Genomic DNA, 21,326 nt, shown 5'->3' with positions numbered 1-21,326 from the left:
TGGTAGAAAAGCTGGAATGTTTAATACAAAATATTGTTTTAATATATCATAAATAATTTTATTGGGTTACATGCTATCACATGACATGGTATAATTCAGTTATTTTTTACCATTTTATTACAAGGAAGGACAATAACTAAAATTTACACCTATAATGATTTACTTTCACAAATTGTAACTTGGATGAAAAGTTGTCTCATTGGCACTCATACCACATCTTATATCTACATCTGCAGAAAAGTTCTTTCAAATATTTGGCATTGAGCATTCCTGATTGGAGTAAATCCAGAAAGAACACTTTGGACATATAAAATTCATAACAATTTTTAACATGTTGTTTTCATTTTTTGTCTATATCTGTGTAAAGTTTCATTAATATCCATCTAACCCTAAACACCTTTCTTTTTATCAATTCCTGAACTTACCCCTGGATATGACTGGCTGAACTCTTCTTCTGGGGTCAAATAGGTTACTATGGGTGATAACCTTTCAGGGGTCATGATGCTTGATGTGATTGATTGTATGGAGGCATTAATTATATTTGTCCTTTCTCTCTGCATCATTTTTTTCTGAAAAAACAACAAACGCTATAAGGAAGGGGATCTTAAGGAAGCTGGCTTGTCATGTTTTGTTTTTTTCTGTCAGATTTTCGGAATCCTCTGGTTTTATCCATTTGAATGCCTTGAAAAAATTTGCATGGTGACCCCCATTTTTCTTTATGAAAATCTTTTACATGTATAGTAATAAGCCATCTGTAAAAGTCTGATAAAATTTTAATTACTTTTTAACAGTTTTTGAGAACTTCAACTTGTCAATGATAAAGTTACGAAAAGTCAAGAGAGAATATTTTCCCGCCAAAATTTCAATGGCTCATATCTCAAAAACAAGCACGGTGACCTATATAGTTTTTTTGCTCTTTGGATTTCTCAACTAATTCCCTATCAATATAAACGAGTGTTTTGAAAAGATAATTACTTTGAAACTGAGAAGCAAACTCCCTGTAAAAAAAACATTGAAAATAGAGATAAAATGTTATGAATGTATACTTTAGAAAAGTATTAACTGCCCACCAAAATCATTTACCCAACACAATTTGATTCCCCTTTACTTGACATAATCACAAACTTTAACAATTACTGACATATTATGAGACTGTAGGACAGACCTACAGATCACAAAACACAATGCCCTACTTCTATCAAAGATAGGGTATAGAAAGAGCTCTTTCAAAAAAGTCTCCCTTACTGTACCTCAATCTCAGTATAAAATCATAAGAAGTTCTTTCATATATATTCAAAATATCTCTAACTGTACCTCAGTCTCAGCATACAAAACAGACAAAGATCAATAAATAACTAAGACTCCCTAACTGTACCTCAGTCTCAGCAGACAAAACAGACAAAGATCAATCAATAACTAAAACTCCCTAACTGTACCTCAGTCTCAGCACACAAAACAGACAAAGATCAATCAATATCTAAGACTCCTTAACTGTACCTCAGTCTCAGCAGACAAAACAGACAAAGATCAATCAATAACTAAGACTCCCTAACTGTACCTCAGTCTCAGTATACAAAACAGACAAAGATCAATCAATAACTAAGACTCCCTAACTGTACCTCAGTCTCAGCATACAAAACAGACAAAGATCAATCAATAACTAAGACTCCCTAACTGTACCTCAGTCTCAGCAGACAAAACAGACAAAGATCAATCAATAACTAAGACTCCCTAACTGTACCTCAATCTCAGCATACAAAACAGACAAAGATCAATCAATAAGTAAAACTCCCTAACTGTACCTCAATCTCAGCATACAAAACAGACAAAGATCAATCAATAACTAAGACTCCCTAACTGTACCTCAGTCTCAGCAGACAAAACAGACAAAGATCAATCAATAACTAAGACTCCCTAACTGTACCTCAGTCTCAGTATACAAAACAGACAAAGATCAATCAATAACTAAGACTCCCTAACTGTACCTCAGTCTCAGCAGACAAAACAGACAAAGATCAATCAATAACTAAGACTCCCTAACTGTACCTCAGTCTCAGCACACAAAACAGACAAAGATCAATCAATAACTAAGACTCCCTAACTGTACCTCAGTCTCAGCAGACAAAACAGACAAAGATCAATCAATAACTAAGACTCCCTAACTGTACCTCAGTCTCAGTATACAAAACAGACAAAGATCAATCAATAACTAAGACTCCCTAACTGTACCTCAGTCTCAGCAGACAAAACAGACAAAGATCAATCAATAACTAAGACTCCCTAACTGTACCTCAGTCTCAGCAGACAAAACAGACAAAGATCAATCAATAACTAAGACTCCCTAACTGTACCTCAGTCTCAGCAGACAAAACAGACAAAGATCAATCAATAACTAAGACTCCCTAACTGTACCTCAGTCTCAGTATACAAAACAGACAAAGATCAATCAATAACTAAGACTCCCTAACTGTACCTCAGTCTCAGCAGACAAAACAGACAAAGATCAATCAATAACTAAGACTCCCTAACTGTACCTCAGTCTCAGCATACAAAACAGACAAAGATCAATCAATAACTAAGACTCCCTAACTGTACCTCAGTCTCAGCAGACAAAACAGACAAAGATCAATCAATAACTAAGACTCCCTAACTGTACCTCAGTCTCAGTATACAAAACAGACAAAGATCAATCAATAACTAAGACTCCCTAACTGTACCTCAGTCTCAGCAGACAAAACAGACAAAGATCAATCAATAACTAAGACTCCCTAACTGTACCTCAGTCTCAGCAGACAAAACAGACAAAGATCAATCAATAACTAAGACTCCCTAACTGTACCTCAGTCTCAGCAGACAAAACAGACAAAGATCAATCAATAACTAAGACTCCCTAACTGTACCTCAGTCTCAGTATACAAAACAGACAAAGATCAATCAATAACTAAGACTCCCTAACTGTACCTCAGTCTCAGCAGACAAAACAGACAAAGATCAATCAATAACTAAGACTCCCTAACTGTACCTCAGTCTCAGCATACAAAACAGACAAAGATCAATCAATAACTAAGACTCCCTAACTGTACCTCAGTCTCAGCAGACAAAACAGACAAAGATCAATCAATAACTAAGACTCCCTAACTGTACCTCAGTCTCAGTATACAAAACAGACAAAGATCAATCAATAACTAAGACTCCCTAACTGTACCTCAGTCTCAGCAGACAAAACAGACAAAGATCAATCAATAACTAAGACTCCCTAACTGTACCTCAGTCTCAGCAGACAAAACAGACAAAGATCAATCAATAACTAAGACTCCCTAACTGTACCTCAGTCTCAGTATACAAAACAGACAAAGATCAATCAATAACTAAGACTCCCTAACTGTACCTCAGTCTCAGCAGACAAAACAGACAAAGATCAATCAATAACTAAGACTACCTAACTATACCTCAATTATAGCAAATAAACTCATCATAGATACCAGGACTAAATTTTATATATATACGCCAGATGAGCGTATTGTCAGTGACGCTCGAATTCAAAAAAGTTTTAAAAAAGCCAAATAAAGTACGAAGTTGAAGAGCATTGAGATTCAAAATTCCTAAAAGTGTTGCCAAATACAGCTAAGGTAATCTATGCCTGAGGTAGAAAAGCCTTAGTAACAGTTAATTTATAAATATAACAATATCAATGATAATTCATGTCATCACAAAAAGTTATCATAATACAGTACCAAACTCTTATTGTAGAACAGACATAAACAAATATTCTGTAACTGCAGAGCATGATTCAACATAAAAAAATATCTTTGCCTCCTTTGGGACTCAAACCCAGTTCCTCTATGTTACAACTAATGCAATGTGTTAACCGACCAGTGATATTGTTTGCCTTAAATTAGTGGAGAATAAAGGCTTTTTCTTTTTTTTTTAAAGGTTTTTTTTTATCCCAATTTGTAAAATAAAAATGGCTTAAAATTATTCCTAAAAAGACAACTTTTTTCCCAAACAGTGCAACTTTTTCCCAAATAGTGCAGTCTTAGTCATGTCGGTAGTAATTGTGCATAAATACAAACTGAAAAAAACTCATTTAAAAAATTTTCATGCCTAAAATGACTATATGTGCAGATTTGAGGGTCTAATTATGTATCATCACTGACAAAATGGGGTCTTATTTTAAAGCAGGGTTTGACTCTTAAAAATGGGTCTGTAAATCATACATGTGATGGACTGTAAAATTCAGATCAGGAGATTTGGAAATTTTGGTCAGGAGTTTGGACCTCAGATCAGGAGGTTTTTTATCGACAGATGATCGACCTATTTTTCAACGTATAACTAACCATATGATGTAAAAATCTGTCTTTTTTGTGATTTTTGTGGGTTTTTTTTTCAATCTTCCTTGTGAATGTCATTAGTTAAAGTCTGCATATATTAAGGAATAATTGAGAAGAATCTTTTTTTCTTTTGTTTCACATTGTTGATTGCTGATGTCAGTGATGAGAATCTTTTTTTTATTTTTGTTTTACATTGTTGATTGCTGATGATGATCTTTTTTATTTGTTTTTCATTGGCATTGGCTTGAGATATAAGAGATATATATATATATATATGCTATACATTTATAATAAATTAACAAACAATAACAATGGGTATGCATGGTTAAAAGCACTAATATGATGACAGAAAACTGATCATTTTCATTGTTCTAACTCTTTCACAATAAATAAGTTAAAGCACTGTCTATTACATTATTTTACACTAATGTCTCAAAGTTGAACTTTGTCAAATATTTCTGTTGTTTTGAAACTGGTGTCTTTGAAGACGGAGATAACTGTCGTTTTGGCATTTTGAACACATAATGGTGTACAAAATAATCATTTTGCTTATATAATTTTTCAGTCAGCTTGTGTAGCAAACAGCTCACATTGAGCTGCAACCATTCCTTTTTCCAGTATTTTCATATACAATAAATGTTTTCTCAGCATCAAAAAACTTCCGATAAATGTTTAGACAACAACATTCCATTTTCTATCACTGCCGGTATTTATCGGTATTCATCCTTGGCGTGTGCCATAAACAGAAGCCACATAGAGTAATTGATAATCCAACACCTTATGATTGTTCAATCAAACTATTATCACTTGTTAATTAGCCTTTAGCAAGGATTAAAATCTCCACATGTTGCGTAATCAGGTTACACCGGATACGTTCGATAAACCTCATGTTTTTACGACTTAACAAATCTCGGGCTTTTACGATCTCAATGAAAAATTTTGTAAACAAAATAGTAAAAATGGCGACTGAAAATTTTCATTCATGAATTTTTTTCTGCACAGGAGTTTTTCCTCTTCCACGGGAGGACGGGAGGTGACCCCTGAAAACGGGAGTTTTGTACTCCCGTCGGGAGGTTCACATGTATGGTAAATTGCAGTTTCAGTCAAATTCATGATTTATTTTTAATTTCCCAATTTGATGAAAATGACGCATATTTTCCCAATAAAAAAGGGTAGAGGTAGTTTTGAAAAAAGCCAACAATATCACTGCCGACTGAGCTAAAGACATTCTTCCTTAGATTGACGGGGGAAGGGGGTTAATGATCTTGACTACCCATGAGATTCTTGCACAGTGGGTTTCCTTAGCTCAATCTGTTTCAGCTGACTATAAAGTATCTAATAATGAAGGAAAGCAGTCCCGTCAAAACTCCTTTATTTTACCTCAATCTCTGCAACACGATCCAGATGTAGCATAGGCTCACAAGCTATGCCTCTAAAGTTGATGAGGATATCTGCTCCACCACAAAGAACAGGACGAGTCTTCAACTTCCATCTTTCTTTGAAGTTTCCAGGAAAAACTGACTTGAACATGACAGGAAGCTGTATATCACCCCCTGGTGGTAAAATACCTAAAACAAGAAAAAGAGTACATGTATGTTAATATTAGTAATAATATTATACTTGATTTAAATGACTTAGGTAGTGAAAATGTCTACAGCTCTGTCATTCACCTTGGTGCATATTAAACAATGGACACAGATAAATTCATGACAAAATTGTGTTTTGGTAATCATGATGTGTTTGTAGATCTTACATTACTGAACATTCTTGTTTTTATAATTATCTTTATCTATAATGAACTTAGCCCAGTAATTACAGTGGAAAATATTTTCTAAAAATTTACAAAAATTCACAAAAATTTATGAAAATTGTTAAAAAATTACTATAAAGGGCAATAACTCCTTAAGGGGTCAACTGACAATTTTGGTCAAGACGACGGACGTGGGACGACGGACGCCAAGTGATGAGAAAAGCTCACTTGCTTTCAGGTCAAGTGAGCTAATAAAAAAAAGAGGCCCTAAAGCAGGATAAAATTAAGATCATATGTCTGCACTTTGATTATAAAGATCTGGGTTTACTCTGTCGAGGTTTTCATAATCATTGGGTTTTGTTGTAATGAAACACACTATTTAATGATAAGAGTCAAAAATTTCATCAAAACATAATCAGATCAGAAAGTAGAAAGCATTACGTCGCTGGGCTTCCAAAATGTTGTATATGACTTTTTTGGCTAATAATACTTTTTGACACCAATGGTCTGGGCAGGAGGAAATCTTTGGTATTACAAAATAGCATACAGTTAGACCAATAAAAAGGTTTGAAATAAGACATATTACAAAATTGCCAATGTCAGTTGTTTGTAAAGTTTTCTTCCAAAATGTTGTATGAAAACTTGAAAATCGTTGTAATTATGTCTTTGGGAATAAAATAACTATATATTTCTTTATTTCTGTGAAAATAATTTAAGTTCTCGGATATCCAGAAATGTCAAAGTTTTTATTTCACTGCTTTTCACAAAAATGTTTAAGTTCACATACTACATTTTGGAAGCATGCATTTTGTCAAAATTTTCAAAGCCTGATTGTGAGATATTTTTTTCTTGATAATTTTGTAATTTACAACATTTTGGAAGCCCAGCGACGATTAGGAACCTTTGTTGGCCTTGTGCTGATTTTTTGCTCTTTAGTTAGGTTTTTGTCTCTTTGATACATTTCCATTCTCATTTCTTATTTATTATACAACATTTACTGAGTGTATCTATTAATGTGATTAAAGGCAAGCTGCAAAGAAATCATGACACCAAAATATTAAATGTGATTTTTACTTATATGCAAATGAGATGGTATAAAAATGATTTTTACCTTTCCTAAGTTTATTTCTGTTATATGACACTTACCACCTTCTGTGAAGAAATAATACTGCTGAAGTCTTCGCTTCACAAATCCAAATGGATTCTCTACTGGAACTTTCTGTAAATCAAAATAAAACATATGAATAAGATTGATGTTGGGCTGTTTTAAGGGAAATAACTCTGTAAATTATTTGAGGATTTCATGGGAGTTGATGATCTGTACATTTTAATGTTCAATGATGTATGAATTTTGTACAAGCTTGTATGAAGACTAAAAATAAACAAGAATGTGTCCCCAGTACACAGATGACCCACTCACACTATCATTTTCTATGTTCAGTGAACCCTGCAATTGGGGTCAAAACTCTAATTTGACATTAAAATTAGAAAGATCATATCATAAGGAACATATATACTAAGTTTCAGGTTGATTGGACTTCAACTTCATCAAAAACTACCTCGACCAAAAACTTTAACCTGAAACTGGACAGACGAACGAACCCACAGACCAGAAAACATAATGCCCCTCTTCTATCGTAGGTGGGGCATAAAATCTTCTCCACTTATTTTCAGACTTGTTTTATATCAAAATATAATAAAATATAATGAAATACAATAACAAACAATTACAAAATACCAAACAGCCACACATACATGAATAATGAAATAAAAAATTATTACAGTTGACTCTCGTTATCTCGAAGTCAGCCGGACCAGAGAAATATTTCGAGATACACGTAGTTAGACTCAAACGAAAACCAGAAGTTTGACAGAACAAGGGATACAACTCTTGCTTAGCTTAGTAAAGCTAAAATAAATCCGGGTGAATATGGGAAGGGGATCGATATTCTGGTATCAGATCGATGTACTTGTATGTCATGGTCTTTTATTATTATAATAACATTATTTTTACTTATTCTATTGTTTCAGTTTCAATTTTTTCCTATGGCTTTTATCCGAGAGAGTAATTTCAAATCGATAGTTTCGTTATTCAGGTCGTTTATAGTTGACAAAATGATTAATTCTCAGGTACAAGAGATTTTAGAAAATTTAGATTTATCTTCATTTTGTTTGATCTCATTCTTTCTTTTCAAAAGAAAACACAGCAAGATTAAAGAAGCCGATGAAGTAGTTTTTAGGTGATCATCAACGGAAGTCATAATCCTTACTTTATACTTTTCCTCTAATGCCAACATTTTATATGTTACCTTTTCCTTGAACGCCAACAAAAATATTTTAATAGATGTTTATATAAGAATAATAGGTGTTTTTATAAATGTCTAAATTATTTTATATAAGTATTTAAATGTTAAAAATAATTGGTGAATTTGATAAAATTGCAACATTTAAGAAAAAAATAGTTGATTTTGGGGTGAAAATTATTATGAATTTTAAATAAATAAAGAAAATAAAACATTTTTATTACTTTTTATTACAAAAACATATTTTGGGAACAGAAATGTTCATTCACATAAGACATATTACAAATATTACAGCAATTCTAGTTAAAAACAATTATTTCAATCTAGAAAAAAATGATAGAGATTTATTCAATTTCATATCATTTTGAATATTTTATTATTTGATATAATTTAACTTTTCAAATGAACAATAAATTAAACTTTACACTTGTAATAGACTGTTAAATGTGAAAATTGCTTGTATAAAATATTCAACAATTGTTATCAGATCTCATAAGTAGTGCTTTTTGTCAATCTGCCGTAATATGTTTGCTTATGTTATTGTATATGTATTGTTTTCAAATTTCTGTGTGCTCTGTCTCAAACAAATAATATACTATTCAAAATTAACAAACATCACAAACACCTGAACAATATATTATGAATCACTTACAATAATAAGGGTGTAAAATCATAACCATATCCTAAACAACTGAACAAAATTAAATATGAATATCCCACTATAAACATGAGATACAAAGTTTCGAGAAATTCCATCAAGTATTATGGGAGGATAATACAGCACACACAACTATAGAAATATTGAAAAGAAACTTCAAAGTCCAAAGAGTCTATTTGAGAATTTGTTCAACCTGGAATTCCTGACAATAGACACACTTTGTGATGCAAAAAATAAAATAAAATTCAAAGTTTTATGTTGAGAGAAGATCATATTGGTTTAAGCAGTAACAGCAAAAACTAGAGGCTCTAAAGAGCCTGTGTCGCTCACCTTGGTCTAGGTGAATATTAAAGGAAGCAGATGGATTCATGACAAAATTGTGTTTTGGTGATGGTGATGTGTTTGTACATCTTACTTTACTGAACATTCTTGCTGCTTAAAATTATCTCTATCTATAATGAACTTGGCCCATTAGTTTCAGTGGAAAATGTTAGTAAAAATTTACAAATTTTATGAAAATTGTTAAAAATTGACTATAAAGAACAATAACTCCTAAGGGGGTCAATTGACCATTTCGGTCATGTTGACTTATTTGTAAATCTTACTTTGCTGAACATTATTGTTGTTTACAGTTTATCTCTATCAATAATAATATTCAAGATAATGACCAAAAACAGCAAAATTTCCTTAAAACTAACAATTCAGGGTCAGCAACCCAACAACGGGTTGTCCGATTCATCTAAAAATTTAAGAGCAGATAAATGTTGACCTGATAAACAATTTTACCCCTGTCAGATTTGCTCTAAATGCTTTGGGTTTTGAGTTATAAGCCAAAAACTGCATTTTACCCCATGTTCTATTTTTAGCCATGGCGGCCATTTTGTTTGGATGGCCGGGTCACCGGACACATTTTTCAAACTACTAACCCAAAAGATGATTGTGGCCAAGTTTGGATTAATTTGGCCAAGTAGTTTCAGAGGAGAAGATTTTTGTAAAAGATTAGTAAGATTTAAGAAAAATGGTTAAAAATTGACTATAAAGGGCAATAACTCCTAAAGGGGTCAACTGACCATTTTGCTCATGTTGACTTATTTGTAAATCTTACTTTGCTGAACATTATTGGTGTTTATAGTTTATCTCTATCTATAATAATATTCAAGATAATAACCAAAAACATCAAAATTTCCTTAAAATTACTAATTCAGGGCCAGCAACCCCACAACGGGTTGTCCAATTCATCTGAAAATTTCAGGGCAGATAGATCTTGAACTGATAAACAATTTTACCTCTGTCAGATTTGCTCTAAATGCTTTGGGTTTTGAGTTATAAGCCAAAAACTGCATTTTACCCCATGTTCTATTTTTAGCCATGGCGGCCATCTTGTTTGGATGGCCGGGTCACCGGACACATTTTTCAAACTACTAACCCTAAAGATGATTGTGGCCAAGTTTGGATTAATTTGGCCCCGTAGTTTCAGAGGAGAAGATTTTTGTAAAATATTACTAAGATTTACGAAAAATGGTTAAAAATTGACTATAAAGGGCAATAACTCCTAAAGGGGTCAACTGACCATTTCAGTCATGTTGACTTATTTGTAAATCTTACTTTGCTGAACATTATTGCTGTTTACTGTTTATCTCTATCTATAATAATATTCAAGATAATAACCAAAAACAGCAAAATTTCCTTAAAATTACTAATTCAGGGGCAGTAACCCAACAACGGGTTATCCGATTCATCTGAAAATTTCAGGGCAGATAGATCTTCACCTGTTTAACAATTCTACCCCATGTCAGATTTGCTCTAAATGCTTTGGTTTTTGAGTTATGAGCCAAAAACTGCATTTTACCCCTATGTTCTATTTTTAGCCATGGCGGCCATATTGGATTGTTGGTCGGGTCACCGGACACATTTTTGAAACTAGATACCCCAATGATGATTGTGGCCAAGTTTGGTTTAATTTGGCCCAGTAGTTTCAGAGAAGAAGATTTTTGTAAAAGTTAACGACGACGACGGACGACGGACGACGACGGACGACGGACGACGCCGGACGCCGGACGCCAAGTGATGAGAAAAGCTCACTTGGCCTTTTAGGCCAGGTGAGCTAAAAATGTTCAACAACTTGACAAACATGAACTAGATTAAGGTTAATAATAGGTTAAGGATTATAGCTCTTCATCTTTTATATAAGCTTTGGATTTCAAATATTTTGGCCACGAGCATCACTGAAGAGACATGTATTGTCAAAATGCACATCTGGTGCAAGAAAATTGGTACCGTTAATTTTATTACCTGAAATCCACCTATGTCTAATTAATGTGATTGTTTTGATTAGCATGCACTTTTGTTGTGATAACTACTTGCACCTATTCCTCGAATGCCAACATAATTTTACAGGTAAATTGTCAGAAGATCAAAGGGGCGCACTACGTTTGCGCGCATTTGGGGATTAAAATGTTTTACGTTTGCGCGCAGCTTTCGGTTACATTTGCGCGCATTCATTTTACAGGTCAACCAGGTAAAAATATAAATAAAGATTAAATCAAATTGTAATTGACTATAAATTATTTTTAGTTAAAATTATAATAAATATGACTATCAATTATTTAATTATTAATTTAGAAAATATTTCTTAATTCAAATTATCTATTGTCCATATTAAATTCTAAAACCAATTATAAAGTGATCATTGTAGACTCTGTAGTAAAGCTTAAGGCATTCATGTAACTTCATTGTGAATATTCCAGGATGAAAAGTGTTTCAACTAATAGTGTTCGTTTTTAAAATTAGTAAATAATTTAAATTACTTTGTGAAGTGTCACCAAGGTACAAACATGGAGTTTCGGCACGTACCGACATGTAAAGTAATGAATTTATCAATACTTTTACCTTTATTAAAGATTAGCTATGTTTTAACATTTTAACATTTTCATCTGTATATATTTCTAGGATTTAGTGCTTGTGCATAATAAAACGGACTTATCTTGCTCAAAATCCCACTTCCACCTCATCGTTGGTGAGCAGGGGACTTAGACTAACGGAATGAGTACTTATACTTGTAAACAAGTGAACAAATTATAAATAAATATTATTACCTGTATTTTACCTGAGTTTACCTGTCAAAAAAATTGCGTGCAATTGTAATCAAAAGCTGCACAGACGTAATGATTTTTGCGCGCAAATGTAATGGTAATGCGCGCAAACGTAATGCACCGGATCAAAGGATGTTGGCATTCAAGGAATAAACCACCCAAGCTCATTAGTTTAAATCACAATTAATTCTTTTGTAAACATTTTAAATACTTTTTCATGTTTATTAAAAATGTATCACTAATTATATATAAAAATTCTATAAAAGATAATCTCAGGTAAACACTCGTTGAAATAGCATGTCATAAATCAATAGAGTGGTCAGTGACTGGAAATTTAATTACTTGTGCAGTGTCAGATTAACTCTTCAATCCATTTAAATGCCGGAGGTCATATTTCGACATATGTGTATTAGTTCGAGATAAATAATGAATTTTGATTGCTTTTGTAAACCTTGGGATCGTAAATTTAGTTCGACTCAACCGAAATTTCGACTCATCCAATTTCGACTCATCAGGAGTCAAATTACATACATTTATATGGAACAAAGTTCCGGACCACGTGAAAACTTCGACTCATCCGAAATTTCGAGTCAACTGAATTCGAGACAACGAGAGTTAACTGTATGAAATATACAATTTTCAAAACAGGTAAAAGTTACAAATTCATATATGACATGTATAGTATTGGCATCAACAATATCATAACTTTGAGTAAGTGTGTGAAAATTATTATGCAAATAAAAAACGCACAGCTTCTTAATGTTCCATCAAGTAATTTTTATGACATGTATTGTTGAAGTTAGTCAAATAAGTTCTTTTAAGCCAAACATATCAATAAGGGATCTACTATTTGATTTTTATAATGGGATTAAATTTGGAAAAAGACAGGACTGGAGATTTGAGTAAATAAAAGGCAGGAAGAACATCTTGGTCAAACAAAAAGGCAGGATGACAATTTATGTAAAAAAATCAGGATGAAAAACTAGTGTGTGTCGCTCACCTTGGTATATTATATATGTGAATTTAAACAAAAGAAGCAGATAGATTCATGACAAAATTGTGTTTTGGTGATGATGTGTTTGTACATCTTACTTTACTGAACATTCTTGCTGCTTACAATTATCTCTATCTATAATGATAAATTTTATGAAAATTGTTAAAAAATTGACTATAAAGGACAATAACTCCTCAGGGGTCAATTGACCATTTCAGTCATGTTGACTTGTTTGTAAATCTTACTTTTCTGAACATTTTGCTGTTTACAGGTTATCTCTATCTGTAATAGTATTCAAGATAATAACCAAAAACAGCAAAATTTCCTTAAAATTACCAATTTAGGGGCAGCAACCAAACAACGGGTTGTCCGATTCATCTGAAAATTTCAGGGCAGATAGATCTTGACCTGATAAACAATTTTACTCCAGTCAGATTTGCTCTAAATGCTTTGGTTTTTGAGTTATACACCAAACACTGCATTTTACCCCTATGTTCTATTTTTAGCCATGGCAGCCATCTTGGTTGGTTGACCGGGTCACCAGACACATTTTTTAAACTAGATACCCCAATGATGATTGTGGCCAAGTTTGGATTAATTTGGCCCAGTAGTTTCAGAGGAGAAGATTTTTGTAAAAGATTACCAAGATTTACGAAAAATGGTTAAAAATTGACTATAAAGGGCAATTACTTCTAAAGGGGTCAACTGACCATTTTGGTCATGTTGACTTATTTGTAAATCTTACTTTGCTGAACATTATTGCTGTTTACAGTTTATCTCTATCTATAATAATATTCAAGATAATAAACCAAAACAGTAAAATTTCCATAAAATTACCAATTCAGGGGCAGCAACCCAACAACGGGTTGTCCAATTCATCTGAAAATTTTAGGGCAGACAGATCTTGACCTGATGAACAATTAAACCCCCGTTTCAGATTTGTTCTAAATGCTTTGGTTTTTGAGTTATAAGCCAAAAACCGCATTTTATCCCTATGTTCTATTTTTAGCCATGGTGGCCATCTTGGTTGGTTGACCGGGTCACCGGACACATTTTTTAAACTAGATACCCCAATGATGATTGTGGCCAAGTTTGGTTAAATTTGGCCTAGCAGTTTCAGAGGAGAAGATTTTTGTAAAAGTTAATGCCGGATGACGGACGCCAAGTGATGAGAAAAGCTCACTTGGCCCTTCGGGCCAGGTGAGCTAAAAAAGGACCGAATAGAGTAAAAATAAAAAAACAGGATAGAGATTTCAACATAAAAAATGCCAGACAAAATTATTCATCCTAGCCCCTTCCCCAAATAAAAATCCAATAGTAGCACCCTTTATTGACGGTTTCATTGTTTTTTTTTCATTCAACAGCTATGATAACCAGGGATGATTCCAGGTGTTTTCAAATGGGTCCCTTGACTACATCAAATTGGGAATTTTTACCCCAATTGGGAATTTTTTATGCATACAATCTAAAACGAAATAATATCATTTTCCTTGCCTGTAAAAACGGAAAATGTATATTAAGTTTCACCTGTACACTGATTGAAGAAGTTATTGGATTCAGACCAGGGAAGTTGTAATACATGAATACCATTGCACATGATGCACTATCATCTTAACTTTGGTAAACAAGGCATATATACCAGCTAACATAAACCTATGGCAAGCAGTTTAGTTATTTATTCAAATTTCAACTTATCTCAAATTATTTCATAATATATAAGATATCTTATATAACATATAAGATTTTTATAAGATATCTCATTTAATATATGAGATATCTTATATAATTTAATTTTTTAAAGCTATCTTATATTATATGAGATATCTTATATATTTAATAAGATATCTTATAAAGTTTAAAAAACTATAAGATATCTTATTAAATATATAATATATCTTATATACTTAGGGAGCTACCATTTGATTTTTAGGGGGGGGGGCTAGGATGAAATTTGAAAAAAATAGGCAGGACAGGAGTTTTGAGTAAAAAGAAAGGCAGGATGAGACACTTGCAAAAAAAAAAGTCAGGACAACAATTTAGGTAAAAAAAAAGTCAGGATAAACTATAAAAAAAAAAGGCAGGACCGAACAGAGTGAAAAATAAAAAGGCAGGACAGAGATTACAGCTAAAAAAAAATGCAGGACAAAATTTTTCATCCTAGCCCCCCCATAAAAATCAAATGGTAGCTCCCTTATAAGATATCGTATATACTTACAAGATATCTTATATACTTTATAAGATATCTTCTAAGGTTTATAAGATATCATCTTAAGAAAATTATATAAGATATATTATATGAATTATCTTATAATTTCTATACGATGTCTCTAATAATATATCTTATATGATATATAAGATATCTTAAATAATCTTTTTTATAAGATATCTTTTATAAATATATATCTTATATAATAAAGAAGATATCTAATATCGATTATAAGATATCTTATAAATATACTTTATATAAGATATCTTATATATAGTTTATAATATATATCATATAGTTTATAAGATATCTCATAAATTTTATAACATATCTCATGAACTATGTAAGATATTATATCTTACAAACTATATAAGATATCTAATGAACTATTATATAAGATATCTTATAAAATTTATGAGATATCTTGAAGTTAGATTGAATAGCAAAACGGCATGCCGTATTAACCACTGAAAAAAATCATCCATTGGGTATTTTTTCAACAGAACATCTTTATAAACTTACCTTGATTCAAATGGATTTCAAATTGAACTAGCCAATTGTCGAATTCAGAAAAGCAATTACAAAAGGTTATATACTTAATTGATAAGATATTTAAAGTAATTGACCAGTGAACTTTAAAATTATTTGGATCATTTTTATATCTTTTGAAACAGTTCCATAATGATGACATCGTATTTCAGGGAGGGGGGGGGGGGGGCTGCAGCTCATTTCATGAATGGTCTATCATCAACATTATTTTCAAAAACGTGCAAACTTTTGTCTTTTGAGAAAATAGAGCAAAATATAAAATAATTTCTTTTACAAAACAAGTTTTAATCAGGTTACATAACCGGCTCTGCTGGGCGATCTGCTTTTATAAGATCGGCGTCCATTAAAATTTATTCATCAATGTTGTATCAAAATTTGAATTTGTTCTTTGTCGAGGTCTGCTTTGACACCAATTTTGACAAAAAGCACGTTTTTGATCAACCTGCTGAGCGATCCACTTTTGCGAATTCAAAAACTCCCATAACATTTTATTCAATTGAATCCGGCTGCTAAAATTGTTTACCTTAAGTTGACATAATTAAATTGTTGTTAATAAAATGATCGTAGTCAGCATTCTTATCCGGATTTTACTACGTTTTGACGACAAACTATGACAAATTATGGTTGCCGTAATCGGTGACTGAAACTTTTCCGGAAATACCGATTTTTATTTTATTTTCCTGAATTGGGAATTTATATTCACAAACATTTTTTTGGGGCCGCTGGCAGATTTAAGGGCCGCTAAACTATATAGTGGAATCATCCCTGATAACATTTCTTAATGCTTTATTTTTTCAACCTCTCCTTTAAAAATCGCAAATCTGTTATTAAAAGAAACTATAAAGTCTGAATTCCCAAAATATACCAGATCCTCAAAAGGTACTATTGTGTACATATGAAATCAATATAAAGTTGTTAACCCCCAATGCATTTCAATATTGAACTAGATAAAAATAAATACGAAATTCTGTGAAGTCATAACCATTTGCATGTGCACTTACCAATAGGATGTTACCATCCCCTCAGTGATCGTTCCTCATTATTATCATGTGATAAAGTACATTTTTATTGCGTACTAGACAGCTTTATTTTTTCTTATTTATCAGAAAATGCTTCGTTGGAACAGACAGTTACATTCATCTTAAGTAAAAGTTATGATCATCGTTGATAAAATAAATAAAAGTTACGATCATCATCGTGATTTTTTTGTATCTTGATTTTCATTCTTCTTGTTGCTTTTCCATCCTGTCCGGAAAAATATTTCAATGGCATTGCCTATAAAGATGTTTCTTGACATAATACAAATCTGAAAATAAGCTGTTAAAGTGGAGAAATCAGCCATATAAAATTTCCCTATATTTGTGTCCGCCATATTGGGATGATCGTAACTGCAGTTACGATCATCACGTTGACACCAGTGCTATGGTAGGACAGTTTGTACTTGGTCAAATTAGAGCTACTAACAAAATTGACAATTTTAAAAATGTAAATATCTCAATGGTTGACAGGTTGACAAGTTGACAATTTAATATAATAAAAAGTAAGTTATGGTTGACAAGTCGACAGGTTGACAGGTTGACAACTTGAAAGCATTTGCAAAGTGTAAAATAGTATCATTAGTTACTGGTCGACAAGTTAACAATTTCACTGTGAGAAATGGAGACTGTAAAAAAAAAGTTTTGAATTCAAAAATTATTTCCTTAATTGTAAAATTAAACCTTTCAACCTGTCAACCTGTCGACCTTCATTCTTATCAACCTGTCGACCTGAACTATTGTCAACATGTCGACCATAACACTTGTCAACCTGTCGACTATAACACTTGTCAAACTGTCGATTTTTTCACTTGTCAACCTTGAAAGTGTCAACCTGTCGACCTGTCAACTTTCATATATAAACCGATTTACTTCAAAAATTTAACCGATTTATTATTCTGTTCTTCCAATGGAACTACAGTACCGTTTATCCTACTTGACCCGAAAACTTAAGCTTACTGTTGGTACAATTTTTGGGAAAACCATTTGGTTAACAAAGATTTTTCTCATTTGTTCTCACATTGCTATGGTTATTTTATCTAGATCAAAGGTCAAATACAGCTACACATATATCGAATACTCCTTACCTCCCAATAATAACGCACATGTGTACTCCCACAATTCTTCATTGGTATTTTCTTTATTTGAATCTGACCTAGTCCTGATCTAAAGGTCAGGGTCAATGGTCGTATAGGGTTTTCCCCTGGAAGTTTTTTCCAGGTCAATATTTGCTGACCGATGGCTAATGCTGGTCCTTTGAAGCTATCATTTTCACTGGAAAAAATAATATTTTCATTATTACAAATAACAAAAAAAGAAACTATTTTAATATGACACCCTTGTCACAATGGCAATACTAAACATCTTTTTCAGTGAACAGCAAATTCTTGAGAAAAAAACCTAAAGACATCATGATTTTAAATTTAACATCAAATTGATTTGTTTTTGATTTTTTTGTGTTTTAATGCAACTTTTAAGCACCACATTTAGACTATTTCGTGGCGGCCAATTTTTATTGGTGGAGGAAGTTAGAGTGCCCAAAGAAAACCACTGACCTTTGGATAGGAAAACTGACATTCCTAGTCCATTAAGATTGGAGTGGAATGCACCTGCAAGAGCGGGGTTCAAACTCCAAACCTCAGTGTTTACTGGCTAGTGATTACAGTTATAACTACTTAGGCCACTTGGCCACCGAGGCCCTGACATCAAATTGAACGTTTGTACTAAGATCCAAATTTGTGGATGTTAATTGTCCACATTTGAAATGAAAGGAGTAGGGGCATTAAGGCCTGGTTTTGGCCCAAGAAAATAAAATGTTTGATAACTTTCTCAAATTAGTACATAATGTTTAGAAATGCATAGGGTCAAGAAATATCAATGAAAAACATTAAGATTGTTATGTGATGACGTCACAATTACGTCATAATATGTACTGTTTCACAAAAATGATGAAAAATACAGAATTTATGCAGTTTTCTATCTTTGATTCTGTTGTGGAAACATCGTGCGCAGCCAAGAAACAACAAAATAATTTAACAGTAGCTTTATTATAACTATTGACAAAATCTCACTAAATATAAAGTTGTTTCTTGGGTGCGCACATACTTTTTCAATCTAAAATATACTTAAAAATTTGATGAAAAACAAAGAAAATCGCGAAATTTTACAAAATATGCAAATTAAGTCATAATTTGTTGCCATGGTAACTTGTTCAATGTCCAAAATTGTTTTGTTTTTCTGAATACCTTGTACCATAGATAATGTACAGTAATTAAAAAATATGTATGATAACCTTTAAATTTGCAGTAATTTTTGGGCCAAATAAGGGCCTTATTGCCCCTACTCCTTTCTCTCTAAATCTACATTAATTAGAAAGTTTTGCTTACAGTATACTAAATTTCTACAAGTTAGAAACAAAAACAAGAAATTGTGAATCTTCTATATATGTTAAGATCTGGTGCATTATTTGTGTTGTTAAGTATAAATACCTCTCAAGATTACTGAACTCTGTCATGGAAACTGTACGATGAAGAGTTATGTGTCCTTGACCTGTTTCTTCTTGAATAGATGGCACTGTAGGTTTTTGGCTTTGACCTTTACCTTTAACCATAAGATCAGCAAGATCCTAAAATATTTAAATGGAAGAATATTAATATTTTTTTATAGATTATAGAAGTAGTGACTGTCTGGTCTAAATATATTTACATCTATAATTTTTCATTTGCACTACAAGAAAAGATTACAAATTAATGTGGTTTAAAAGGCTAAACATTTCTAATAGGTCACAAAGAGAAAAACACAATTTTGATTTATACTAAGAACTCATTTATTTCCATAGATACACATTCTCATGAACTGAGAAAAATTGTATTTTAAGGTGGTACCTAACACTACAGGGAGATAACTCTGTAAAATCAGCAGAACGTTTTAATGATGTTGTGTTCTTAAGGGAATATTAAGCTTCTCAATGATCAAAATAAGTGTTTGTCAAACTGCTATATAACCAGTGTAATTTTTCTGATTAAACAGTTGGTTCAATTTTTTTGATTTTTTTATATTTTTGTCAAAGGGTCAAAGTAAATAATTTGTCAAAATTTTAAGAAAATTAAATAAGATGAATTAATTTTAGTTCATGTGTTAGGTACCACCTTAAGTATAAACACATTTGATTTTGAAGCTTTAATAAATTCTGCATTAAGTCTATTGGAACAACTTTGACAAACACTTAAAAGTCATGGATCATTGATACAAATTAAAGACAACAAGGTTGGTACTTTTCAGGATATTCAACAGTAAATAAATTTATGGTTTAACAAGGATTGCAAATTCTGTGCAGTTTTAATATAACATATACGTACAAAATAAAAAGTACAACAAATATTTATAAAAACAAATCAGAACTAGAGGCTCTAAAGACCCTCTGTCGCTCATCTATGTGAATATTAAACAAAGGACACAGATGGATTCATGACAAAATTGTGTTTTGGTGATGGTTTTGTAGATCTTACTTTACCAAACATTCTTGCTGCTTACAATTATCTCTATCTATAATGAACTTGGCCCAGTAGTTTCAGTGGAAAATGTTAGTAAAAATTTACAAATTTTATGAAAATTGTTAAAAATTGACTATTAAGGGCAATTACTCCTTAGGGGGTCAATTGACAATTTTGGTCACGTTGACTTATTTGTTAATCTTACTTTGCTGTACATTATTGCTGTTTACAGTTAATCTCTATCTATAATAATATTCAAGATAATATAAACATAAAACAGCTAAATTTCCTTTAAATTACCAATTCAAAGGCAGCAACCTAACAACTGGTTGTCTGATAGATCTGAAAATTTCAGGGCAGATAGACTTTGACCTGATAAACAATTTTACCCCCATGTCAGATTTGCTCTAAATGCTTTGGTTTTTGAGTTATAAGCCAAAAACTGCATTTTACAACTATGTTCTATTTTTAGCCATGGTGGCCATCTTGGTTGGTTGGCCGAGTCACTGGACACATTTTTTGAACTAGATACCCAAATGATGATTATGGCCAAGTTTGGTTTAATTTGGCCAAATAGTTTCAGAGGAGAAGATTTTTCTAAAAGATTACTAAGATTTATGAGAAATGGTTAAAAATTTACTATAAAGGGCAATAACTCCTAAAGGGGTCAAGTGACAATTTTGGTCATGTAGACTTATTTGTAAATCTTACTTTGCTGAACATTATTGCTGTAAACAGTTAATCTCTATCTATAATAATATTCAAGATAATATAAACCAAAAACAGCAAAATTTCCTTATAATTACCAATTCAGGGGCAGCAACCTAACAAGTGGTTGTCCGATTCATCTGAAAATTTCAGGGCAGATAGACTTTAACCTGATGTACAATTTAACCCCCATGTCAGATTTGCTCT

General features: G+C 32.2%; 1 protein-coding gene across 3 annotated transcripts in view; it reads right to left on the bottom strand.

The window, feature by feature from the left end:
- The window catches only part of LOC143051770 (MYCBP-associated protein-like), a 47,267-nt gene that overhangs the window by 10,249 nt on the left and 15,692 nt on the right, over positions 1-21,326 (bottom strand). For all 3 annotated transcript variants that reach the window (XM_076224691.1, XM_076224689.1, XM_076224690.1), the window contains exons 11-15: positions 19,407-19,543; positions 18,006-18,192; positions 7,228-7,300; positions 5,712-5,899; positions 426-569 (exon numbers count right to left, since the gene is read on the bottom strand). In XM_076224691.1, coding sequence (XP_076080806.1) covers positions 426-569; positions 5,712-5,899; positions 7,228-7,300; positions 18,006-18,192; positions 19,407-19,543 — 729 coding nt within the window. The remainder of the gene's footprint in view (positions 1-425; positions 570-5,711; positions 5,900-7,227; positions 7,301-18,005; positions 18,193-19,406; positions 19,544-21,326) is intronic.

Source organism: Mytilus galloprovincialis, chromosome 11 (genome assembly GCF_965363235.1).
Source record: "Mytilus galloprovincialis chromosome 11, xbMytGall1.hap1.1, whole genome shotgun sequence".
Classification (NCBI taxonomy): domain Eukaryota; kingdom Metazoa; phylum Mollusca; class Bivalvia; order Mytilida; family Mytilidae; genus Mytilus; species Mytilus galloprovincialis.
This window is presented reverse-complemented; position numbering and strand designations above follow the sequence as displayed.